This window comes from Triturus cristatus, chromosome 12 (genome assembly GCF_964204655.1).
Source record: "Triturus cristatus chromosome 12, aTriCri1.1, whole genome shotgun sequence".
Taxonomy (NCBI): Eukaryota; Metazoa; Chordata; class Amphibia; order Caudata; family Salamandridae; genus Triturus; species Triturus cristatus.
In genome coordinates, this window is record NC_140595.1 from 196,394,724 (window position 1) to 196,406,979 (window position 12,256).

At 46.3% G+C, this 12,256-nt stretch overlaps 1 protein-coding gene across 4 annotated transcripts in view; it reads left to right on the top strand.

Moving 5' to 3' along the window:
- Positions 1–12,256, top strand: part of VAC14 (VAC14 component of PIKFYVE complex) — a 1,500,963-nt gene that overhangs the window by 320,226 nt on the left and 1,168,481 nt on the right. For all 4 annotated transcript variants that reach the window (XM_085639779.1, XM_085639781.1, XM_085639778.1 and 1 more), the window contains exon 7: positions 753–862. In XM_085639779.1, coding sequence (XP_085495905.1) covers positions 753–862 — 110 coding nt within the window. The remainder of the gene's footprint in view (positions 1–752; positions 863–12,256) is intronic.

Here is a 12,256-nt window from a genome sequence, read left to right on the forward strand (position 1 = left end):
TTTAGCCTTTTCAAGCAACTTGAGGAAAGTGCTTGGGTCTGGGAAAGTCTGAATGGAACAGAGTGATTGGCTGGAAGACAGTCAAATATTGGAATCATCAGCAGGCCTTCTAAATGGTACTTAATGGCCCAGGACACATCTTTCCATGCGAAGAGGGGGGATGTTTCTACATAAGCATAGTATGCTCAGCATGTATGATATTGAGTATTGCCCAGGCAACGTCCCAGCACTTCTCTACATGGCAAAGATTCACTTTGCACTGTTGATGCTTATGACTCTTTGGTGACTATCAATATCCCTTTGTAAAGATTGATCCCTTGTGGTTTTGAGGGAGAAACGTGCCTGCTTGCTTCTTTTCACTTTCTTCACAACTTCTCACAACACCCACCCCCAGAAACCAGTCAGCAAAGGTTTCCAGGCAGACCTGGTAGCTACCCTACACCCATTAAAGAAAGTAACCTCTACGCCATGCACCATTTCCCCTGTTCTACCTCCACTTGTACCTCTCTCGGCCTTTCCTGTGTATATTCCCCTCCCACAACTTAGATCCCAGGAAGTGAACTGTCACAGTACCTGAAACTCCATGTCAGTCTCCCACTATCCGTCAAAGCAGTGCTGTGACTGTTACTTAGCTCCTGCTTGTAATAGGCGGTAATACTCTTGCAGTAACTGGCTTTGCTCTTGGTAGATTTTATGCTTACGAAGATGTACCTGTCTCACTGTGCCCTTTCTCGGTTTTTCTCTTATTACAGATCCTGGTGCTGGAGTCCGTGCCTGACATTAACCTGCTGGACTACCTGCCGGAAATCCTGGATGGGCTCTTTCAGATCTTGGGGGACAACAGCAAAGAGATTAGGAAAATGTGAGTGGAGTGAAAGAAATGAAGGAAGTGCTTTGACGTGTTTTTGCAGAGACTGTGATGAGCTGCTGTGAGGGGAGAGTACCATAACTGTTAGCCCCACCAGGGGGAGTGATTTCTGCTGAGATAATGGACACTGCTCAGTACTGTTTGGCAGTAATGTATAGGGCAGGAATTTGTAAAATGAGCTACTGTGCAGCACAGGGTAGAAAAAGCCATAAGCATCTAAAGGGGGATAATCTAAAGGAGAGAACTTTTGAGATCTATATTCAGTCATCAGTGTGAGAAGAAAGGGATGAAGAGCAAAGCTTTTGCACAGCAGTAGAGAGTAATACATTTAAAACCAAAATGACAGAATTAACCAGATTGGAATGAAACACCATTTTGAGTCTGCAGTCTGAAGGTGAGAGAATGAAAGCCAGTGATGGGTATTGCAAACAGAAACAGAAATAAAGACCTCAGTAAAAGAGAGCCTTTTGGGATTTGTTTAGTATGAAGGTTGTACATGAAGAGGCAGGAAGGTTGTACATGAAGAGGCAGGAAGGAGACATGATCAGCATGTGATGGCCATCAACAGGTGGGGAAATAGAAGAAGTCCATAAGATCTCCTTCAGAAAGGGGAAGGTGTGGTTCACCTTACCTCACCTCACGGAACTATTTTCTCAGACATTAAGACACTTTAATTGACCTCATTTTCGAATCATTAAGCCACAAGTCCAGTGGAGCAACATTTTATCTTCTGTTTCATAATCTGTCCCTGAAGATCCCAGAAATACTGGTGGTTACACCCTTACTGGAGACATCATCCGCGGATCGCCTTTATCCTTCACATTTACACCTTATTTGAATGTTTCCTTAATCATGAAGATGCTGAACTTTACTATCACTGAGCACCGAAGGGTGTGTAGACCTTGAGTCTGGCGTCCCCTTGCCACAGAGCTGCTCTTGTTCGCCCTGCTTGATGCTGGCCTTAGGAAGTTGGTGGTGCTGTCTGCTTCCTGAGCATATTAGAACTGTCTGCAGCATTAGATAAAATTGCTTAGCATATTTACTAGACTCCTATGGGTGAAAATGAATTTTCAGCCAGAGCAGCTCTCTTATGGCTCGCCCTTCCCATCGCTGTCAGAGATACAGAATATCACCAGGCATTCCCCAAACAACTCAAAACCTGTTTGTTTCCTAGTAACTATTGAGCCTAGCTCATTTGTTCATTTGACCACCTTCTCCTCCCAATGTCCTCATCTTCCAAAAGGAAAGGCTCCCTGGTTGCCTGAGCAAATATCTGCAAAATGAAGAGGGGGTGCCTAGCGCTATCTTAAGAGTCTACTTTATCTTGTGATAGATGTCTAGCAATTTAACCTTTGCAGCAGACACCCTGACCTAGGACTGCGCTTCAGTGGGAGTCCTCTTGCTCCTCGATGCCGTCTTCAGGCTGCTGCATTAATCTTGGATTCCATTTTGATCGGAAACAATATCCTGATCTGTGTCCCCAAGAAAACCTCAAATATTATTGCTCAACCATATCTGTATTTATTTTTTTCTAGGGGTGGGCGTAATTTGCGAAATTCACTTTCGCAAATTATCGCGAAAATGTTAAAAATCTCCGCAAACACGCGGAAATATCGCGAAGATGCAGAAGTTTTTTTCCCACCCGTTCGCGTTATTTTCTGCGTGGTCGCGGCTCGCCAACTTACCCATGCGGTTGCTCGCGGGCGCGGCCATCTTGTTTTCACTTGTCTCGCGGTGCATGATCGCGAGAAGAAAGACGTGATCGCGCGACGAATGACGTTACTGCGGGCGCGTACTGTCACGAGACAGCGCAAATGGCTACCAACAATCCAACATCTCGTGGAGAACGCGACCGGATCGGGAAAACTTGTCCGCGAACGCAGGTATTCGGGTAAGGCGATCGACACGCAAACGATCACAACTCGACGGTATTTTTTCCGTTTGCGCTAACTCAAAAATACTCTATTCCGGTCGTCGACGTTCCAGAGGTAGAGGATTCGGAGGACCTCGACATCGTATCTGAAGCTGATGACTCCGTCTCCGATGACCACATCACTCCAGGTCAACGAGTGAGTACAATGCCCCTGCCCCTACCCCACCCGAAAAACAGAAGGCTCCGGTCAAAATTTCGCCTGAAGGCCTTAGTCGCAACCGAAAGAAAACTTCAGAAACCCCGCCTCCAGGCCTGGCTCCGAAGACAAAGGAAAAGCCTTCCGGCACCTCGGAACCGAGCAAGCCGCAAATCGGTGCCCAAAAAAACCCGTCAGTACAGAAATCAGGAATACATCCTACTCCCGTTACCTCCAAAAAGGCCTCGGCATCGAGCTCTTCGGCACTGAAAGACCAAAAGGCCTTGGATCCAAACAAACCCCGACAGCCATCAGAGCCGAAAAAGATTTCCGACTCAACATCAAAGCCGAAGGAGCAAAAAAAAACTTCTAAGGCTCCAGAGCAGAAATTAAAACCACGTTCGGAGCCAAAAAAATCGGCACCGAAACGAGACGCCAACCAGGAAGAACTGTTTCAACCAGATCCTATCGATCCAAAACAAAAGACATTGCATGTGGACCCAAAAACAGGCCATATTGTCAGTCTCCCAACAAAGAAGAGGAAATTAGATACCTCACACTCCTGAGGTGCCTGTGAAGAAAATAGACTTTGCAACTTCACCCCTACAACCCTCTTCTCCTGTTCTTCCTACTAAGCCTTTGTCTCCTGCAAAGTCTTCCATACACTCTCCTAGACTCTTCACACTCACCACCACCACAGGATGATGATGACCTAGGGGACGGGGGGTGGACATAATGACCCTTTAGATGACCCTGATGATGACACTGCTATACCACAGGACACATGGGCAGATTACAATGATTCTGCAGATCCTCCACACCTTCCTGATCCAGATGCATACCCAACACGGCCATCTCCCCCAGAAGACAACATAAGGTTTAGTCAGCTTATTGATAGGGCTGCCCAATATCATGGCGTACAAATGCATTCAGACCTCTTGGAGGAAGATTTCCTGGTAGATACTTTTGCCCAGTCACAAAGGACAATACAAACATTGCCCATGCTCAAAGGTGTCATTCAACACGCACCAGACATCTTCAAAGACCCTGTCAGGACCAGAATTCTCAATCCTCGCATTGATAAAAAATATAAACCCGCCACCAGTGCTCCCACGTACATTAAAGGACAACTCCCTTTAGATTCTCTGGTAGTGTCCAATGCAAGGAAACATGCCAATTCTCAAACCTCCGGTGATGCGCCACCTCCAGAAAAAGAGTCTAAGCTGCTAGACGCTTCAGGCAAACGAGTTGCCTCCCAAGCAGCTAATCACTGAAGGATAGCTAATGCACAAGCACTCCTTGCCAGGTATGATGGGGCTCACTACGATGAGCTTAAGGGCCTAATTCAGCATTTGCCTGACCAATACAAGGCCAAAACCCATGATCTGGTCCAGGAGGGCAAGTTAATTACAAATGCATCCATTAAATGTGCCCTTGTTGCAGCAGACACCTCATCTAGATCAGTCAACGTCAGTGTCTTACTACGCAGACATTTCTGGTTTTAAACAAGAAGTGCAAACTACTATCTTGAATCACCCGTTCGACCAAGAACATCTGTTTGGCCCAGCTGTAGACACAGCATTAGAAAAAATAAAAAAAGACACAGACACTGCAAAATCTATGGAAGCATTACAGTCTACATCAACACGAGGCTCCTTTTGTCGCTCCTTTTATAGGGGCGCATCCAAAAATATCAACGCATACTGCTTCCTGCTCCTACAAAAGCCCACAACACAAACCTCCCCCAACAAGGGATATTTCAGAGGTGGGTACAGGGGAAACAATAACAAAGGGAGGGGCTGAGGTAACAACAATCGTACCTCCCCCACTACCAAACAATGACTTTCCTCCGCTCCCTCCAGACCATTCCCCTCCGTTCGGAGGAAGACTGTCATAGTTCCTACCTTTCTGGAACTCTATCACTACAGACAGGTGGGTAAGACAAATTATCCAGTATGGTTACTGCCTGGAACTTACCGCAACTCCCCCCAACATTCTGCCCAAACAGTGTCCCATGTCCACGGAACATTTAACGCTCCACAAACAGGAAGTTCTCTCAATGCTTCAAAAGCATGCAATAGAACCAGTTCCCCTACAGCGCATCAAGGGACAGGGGTTTACTCACTGTACTTTCTAATCCCCAAAAAGGACGGTTCTCTCAGGCCAATACTGGACCTCAGCCCTCTCAATTTCTACATACAGTCAGATCACTTTCACATGATCCCTCTTCAACAAGTCCTTCTACTGCTTCAACAAGGCGACTTCCTTGCCACTTTAGATCTCAAGGACGCCTACTTCCATATTCCTATACACCCTGCTCACAGGAAATATCTGAGGTTTACAGTGGACGGCCAACACTATCAATTCAAGGTTCTCCCATTTGGAGTAACCACAGCACCCAGGGTCTTCACAAAGTGTCTTGCGGTAGTAGCCGCGCACTTGCGGAGAGAACAGATTCATGTGTTTCCATACCTGGACGACTGGCTGATAAAAGCCAAGTCACACAGCCAGTGTGTCCACCACACTTACCAAACAATTCAGCTGCTCCACGACTTAGGGTTCACAATAAACCTCACCAAGTCACATCTCCAGCCCTCCTACCTACATATCAGTATCTAGGGACCACAATAGACACTTCTAAAGCTCTGGCATAACCCAATACAGCCAGGATAGCCAGTATGCAAACCCTCATCGCAAAATTCCAACCCCAACACTCCCTACCAGCTCGAGTGTTTATGCAGCTCATAGGAATGATGGCCTCTTGCATTTTCATAGTACCTCATGCAAGACTTCAGATGCGCTCTTTATAGGAATGCTTAGCACGTCAGTGGAACCAGGCTCAAGGTCAGCTTTCAGATCTCGTGTTGGTGGACAGCCGCTTACATCGCTGTCTGCAGTGGTGGAACACACAAAACCTTTCCAAAGGGCGGCCGTTTCTAGACCCAGTTCCACAAATAGTGCTAACAGCGGACACATCACTCACCGGCTGGGGAGCCCATCTCCTAAACCATACAATTCATAGCAGGTGGACCACTCAACAAAAAATGCTCCACATCAGTCACCTAGAATTATTGGTAATTATTTTTGCATTAAAATCATTCCAAGTACATCACATCAACAAGACTGTCCTTGCCTGCACAGACAATATGACAGCAATGTATTATATACAGAAACAAGGAGGAACACATTCTTTGCAGCTTTCTCAAAAAGCGCAAAACATGTGGAGATGGGTCATTCTGCAAAACATATATCTTCTGGCAGAACATCTCCCAGGAGTACACAATCAGATTGCGGATATCCTAATTTGTTGGACACAGCAGATACACGAATGGGAACTTCATCCTCAAGTTCTTCAACCATTTTTCAAAATGTGGGGCCACCCAGACATAGATCTGTTTGCCACACACGCAAACTCAAAATGCCCAACCTTCGCCGCCAGATTTCCACACCCGTTGTCCAAGGGCAATGCGATATGGATGAACTGGTCAGGCAGATTTGCATACGCTCTTTCGCCACTCACTCATTCCGCTAGTAGTACGCAAGCTCAAACAGTCTTTCAAGATCATCCTAGTTGCTCCAACATGGCCCCGGCAACCATGGTTCACAACACTCCTGGAACTCTCAGTAGTTCCACATCAAAAACTATGACTCTCCCCAAAGCTGCTTACGCAGAGTTCGGTTACCTCAACTTCCCACCGGATTGTATGAACATTATTAAAGAAGCCAGATGCCCTACTACTAGAGCTTGCTATGCATCCAAATTGAAAAGATTTGTCATTTACTGCAATAACAACAAAATTGACCCGCTAGATGCTTCAATTCAGAACATTATTTGCTGCATCTACAAAGATGTAATCTAGCATACACATCCATACGATTACATCTTGCTGCCCTTGCCGCCTACCTCCAAAACAGACAACATTTGTCATTGTTTAGGGTACCCGCTATCAAAGCGTTCATGGAAGGCCTTATAAGGATAATTCCTCCCACAATACCACCCTCTCCGGTGTAGAATTTAAACATAGTCCTTACTAGACTCATGGGTCCTCCATTTGAACCTCTACACAAATGCAAACTGCAGTTCCTTACATGGAAAGTAGCTTTACTTGTCGCAATCACCTCTCTCAGGAGAGTAAGTGAGATCCAGGCTTTAACCATACAAGAACCATTCTTACAAATACATCGTAACACGGTGGTTCATAGAACAAATGCAGAATTCCTTCCCAAAGTAATCTCTGCTTTTCATCATAATCAATCTGTAGTTACCCGTTTTTTTCCCAAACCCAGATTCCGTAGCAGAGAGAGCTCTTCACACACTTGATGTTAAAAGAGCTATACCTTATTACATTGACAGAACTAAACCTTTTAGAAAGACAAACTAACTGTTTGTAGGTTTCTCTCCACCTCATAAAGGAAACCCCATCTCCAAAGCTGGAATTGGCAGGCGGATAGTCAAATGCATTCAAATATGCTACCAGACGGCAAAATGCATATTACCAATTCCCCTAGAGCACACTCAACACGCAAACTAGGGGCTTCCATGGCATTCTTAGGGAACATTCCCTTAGATGACATTTGTAAGGCAGCAACATGGTCTACGTCACACACCTTCACCAAACACTATTCTGTAGACGTGTAGGCAAATCAACAGGCTTCTGTAGGCCAAGCTGTTCTCAAAACACTTTTTCAGACCACTGCAACAGATACCGGTGACCACCGCTAAGGGAGAGCACTGCTATACAATCTATGCAAAAGTATGAATTCTGCAGCTCATATGCCTGGAACGGAAAATGTTACTTACCAGTATGCATCTGTTCTTGGCATGTAGAGCTGCAGAATATCATAAGTCCACCCTCCTCCCCGGAACCTTTATCTGTTCCAGTGCTATCCTACTTAGATACATTCACATGGACATCTTTTCTGTTTCTTACAAACTCCATCATTTCCCATCATGGCAAAAAACAATCTGAGTATGGAGTCTGTGCCCATGCGCACTATCGTCCAAGGGAGGAGTCACCTATCTCGTCGTGACTACAAAGACTTCTTCCAAGACAACAACAAACTGCAATCATCCAAGCCCAACACCAGATGGCGATCTATGCAAAAGTATGATATTCTGCCGCTCTACATGCCAAGAACAGTTGCATACTGGTAAGTAGCATTTTCCTTTCAAGGGTTCCTCAATGCTGAGCGGTGTTCTTCTTTTTGAAACTGAGAAGAGTAGTGGTTGGCTAATGCTTACAAGATAAGTAGACTTACATTCTCTCAATAGCTGCCTCAACGAAATGTCTTATGTTAAATTCCTGTTCATTCCAACTTGTGGAAAGACGTTTATACCTGCTGGTGGAACTGGAAATGGTGCCCTTAAAAGCATGATACCACAGGTATTGAAGAGTATTCAACTTTCAAGGAGGTGGTCTTGAAATGCCAGAGCCTCTCTGTAGATAAGGGGCTCAGTAGCAGGAGTGGTGCACGCTTTTGCATAAGCTAGCCAGAAGAGTCCCTTAGATGATTCAAGCTCCACAGTTGGCTATTGAGAAATTGGATTAAACAAAGTTAAACCAGATGACCCTTTTACTTGAAATGCAATGCTGAGGTGTTTGAAACAGCATGCAGGCACTGATTTCAAATTGGAAAGCAAGCATCTGGTGTAACCTGTTTATCACTTTGAGGTTTTGTTGCCTGTGAAAGAGAGTCTGTTAGCTGCAATGCCAAACATAAAAGTAAATATACTTTGCTGATCCCTCCTTTAAACTCCCACTACTGTTCGAGTGTCAGTTTAGGTCAGTTTTAAGTCAGCAAGCATAATCCATAGTCGGCAACATTGTGTGGCAAACCTTGTGTGGTGATGTAAAGTTCACCTGTACATCTATTATGTGATGTGGTATATCCACATTTAGGTAAAACAGTAACACGTCACAGAAAAACAGTTTCATATGACTACCTGCAGCAAATGGCTGGTGGTAAATTTGTGGAAGACGGGTGCAATAACTGTGTTACCCTGCATTATTTCAAGTTTTCCTGATTAATGCAAAATCAGAAGCTGAAGCCAGTGATTGATTTTTTTTCTTTCTCTGGAGCCCACCATCAGTGCTCACAAAGGCTAAGGTTGAGGAAATACAAAGCTGCCTATGCTAGATTTCACCACATGCTTATTTCTTCCACTTCCTGTTTTTTATTTCTCTCTAACTCACTCTTACAAGGTTATTTTTCATCTCTACTTTCTCCAGTGGTGGCAGGTGACATTTGAAAGTGGTAGGGCGTAAAATTCTTGTCCTACTGCACTGTGGCGAGCAAGCGTAGCGAGTGAGCCCGAACAACCTACGGGGTGTTCGTGGGGGTTCTCCCCATGATAACATTTTGAGAAAAGATTGGACAAATGGTGCATTTTGAAGCAAACTTGAGGAAGCAGGAAGGTTTATAAAGCAGTACAATTTAATTATTTATCATGTAAGAAATTGCCAATTTTTATGAGCTTTAGAGGACAATCTGATATGCTGATGTGGGGAGGGGCATATTGTGCCAGTGTGTGACTGCTATGTGTGGTTTGTGTGACAGAGTCACTCGGAGGATTGCTTGCTAAGTGGCTAAACGGCTACCCTGTTAGCTACTTTTTGGAGTGCTAGGCGGCTTATCTTGTTTTAAAAGCTAGCGAAGTTTTGTGGCAAAGAAAGGAGGCCAAAGAGCCATTGCCACCACAAACCACAATGGAACCCAAAGGTATTGAGGAATTCATTGCCACTCCTTACAGACCCCCACCAATCCACCACCCTCCCTCATGCCCACATCAAGGATTTGGTAAAGACCAACCGGCAGTGGGAGACATTTTTGATTTTTGGACAACATAAAAAAACTATAGTTGGGTCGGCACACGGAAAAAAATATGAACGGGCAGGCAAAAAGAGACCGATATCTGATACTACAACAAAATGCCACACAATAAATCAACACAAATCTTCTTGCCACACATTTCTACCGCCACAAGCTTGCTTTCATTATACAGTGGTAAAACATGTTTCTATCAAGCACTGCCTTAAGTACCATCAAGGACATGAAATGGCAGCAATCAAAACTGCTGTATGGACTGGACCCTGGGCACTTCGGTAGACGCTTGGGAAGGAGAAGGCTCTCCGAGGAAAGTTAAGCGTGAGCTTAGTCGAGGTAGACAAGCGATGCACTGAGCAGACATTTTGAAGGTAGACTATTACTACGTTTGGAGTGACAACGGCATGTGCAGCGTGGTAGAGGCGCAGACAATAATAAACGAGAGATGGAATGCCTGCCAAACCTCCTTGAAATATCCATTTCAGAGAGTGGTTTCTGTTTTCACTCCCAGGGACAAACCCAAGTGTCTGGGTCCGTTCTGTGTACTGAACACCAATGTTGTTATATTTACCCTGAGGCACTCGACGAGGCCTAAACCGACCACAGTAGGCACAGAAGCATGCCTACGAGCTCCCATGCTCATATAGCTGTCGACAGTATCTGCGCCGCTGTAGAGCAGTCTCTTGAGATTTCCAAGAACCCCACCTCCTCCGAGTCAGCACCCACGCCCTCGGAGCGGCAAGGCTCCCAAAAGATGCCAAAGGGCTGTTTCTAGGAGCTGTAAAATGCCGGCACAGTCAAGAGACAGGCTTTCATCAGAGGGGCAAAGGACCCTGGTGGCACAATCAACAACCCTGACAAAGGGCCCTGGTGACACTATCAACACCCCCGACAAAGGCGGAAGAGACACCGCCTCTTCTCATGATAATGTGGTGGTGTGGTTGTGCTCCCACCGCAAATCTAGCACCAACTTTGTTGGAACAAACCCATCGGCGAAGGAAAAGGGAGCTGTTTATAAAACAGAAGAATAACGGGAATAGTACTATACTGATTATAAAATATAATGACGTGATCAGTGTGCAGCTACTAGTCTAAATGATGTCTGGGTCTCTAAGTGCCGATGTCTGAGGACTAAGGCCGGACCACAGGCATTTCTGGTCGGGGCCCCCTCGTCAGTCTGCCCCAGAAGCGACACAAGCCGGTGCCATCCGCCCTAAGGGATGTGACCGCTTAAGGCTGGGATGGGATGCAGTATGGAGAAACTCCGAGTTAAATGTGTGTGCTTGTCTTGAGGCAGAGGAAAGCACGGAAAGGGGTTCACGAGTGCAGCCTGCGCACGTGCACGATTGAGTCCCTGGTGCCATCCACTCACAGGGGCTTGAGGCACTTCACAGCTAGAAGCAGGAGGGCAGTTATATAGCGCTACAGGGCCCAGCAAGCTTCACAGAGTTGGAGGGCAATTCTACAGCTCTACAGGGCCCAGCAAGCTTCACAGGGTCCTGCGGCACTTTACAGCTAGAAGCAGAAAAGCAGTTATACAGCGCTACAGGGCCTAGCAAGCTTCACAGGGGCCTCCGGCACTTCACAGCTAAAAGCAGGAGGACAGGTGTACAGCGCTAGAAGGCCCAGCAATCTTCAAAGAGCGGGAGGGCCATTATACAGTGCTACAAGGCCCATCAAGCTTCACAGGGGCCTGCGACACTTCACACCTTGAAGCAGGTGCAAAAATGCTGTATGGACACATTAGCAAAATTATGCTAAAGTGTTAAACTGACTTCTTTTTAAACACATGAAAACATTCACCAGATCGACATAAGCACAGAAGAATAACACTGTACCTTGTTTGTACTGGTGATGGGCGGAGGCTCCAACCCCGTTCAGGGTCACTTCTCGACTGGCATTAACCAAAGGAGAGCCAGTCCCAAAAATCAAAAGAGAAATCCGCTTCATCCATAGCTTGCATTCTGATGGCCAGGGTTTGGGTAGCTCACGTGTCATCAGCCTGGCTCAGAAGCGGGGCATAATCAATCCCAAAGGGGAGGCTGATTTTTACCCCAGCGAGGGGAGCCCGCACAGTAACTGGGTAAGGAGCATGATGGACCTCCGGGCTGCTGGAGAACGTGCTGAAGACGGAGATGGAAACGTGGCAGCTTCCAGGTTCGGAGGCTTTAATGCTTAGAGCGCTAAAAAGCAGTCGCGGGTGGCATGACGGGCGGGGTGGGGGATCGCGCGGGTTGGGGGGTGGGGAGCGGGGCGGTAATTGTTCACAGTTAGAAAAAACGTACCTTCCCCCGGGTCACGCGCCGCAGCCTCAGCTCCTGCTGCTCCTGGCCGGGTCCCGCGTCGGGAAGGAGGCTTCTCTGGTAGGGGATTTCCATGTATAGTCATAATCATGTGAATAGTCTCGCCCATGTGCGTGGACCCCGGAGCACTTCATTAGATATATCTTCTTAAGTTGTCATCTTCTGCCTTTCTTCAGGAAGACCTGTATAGA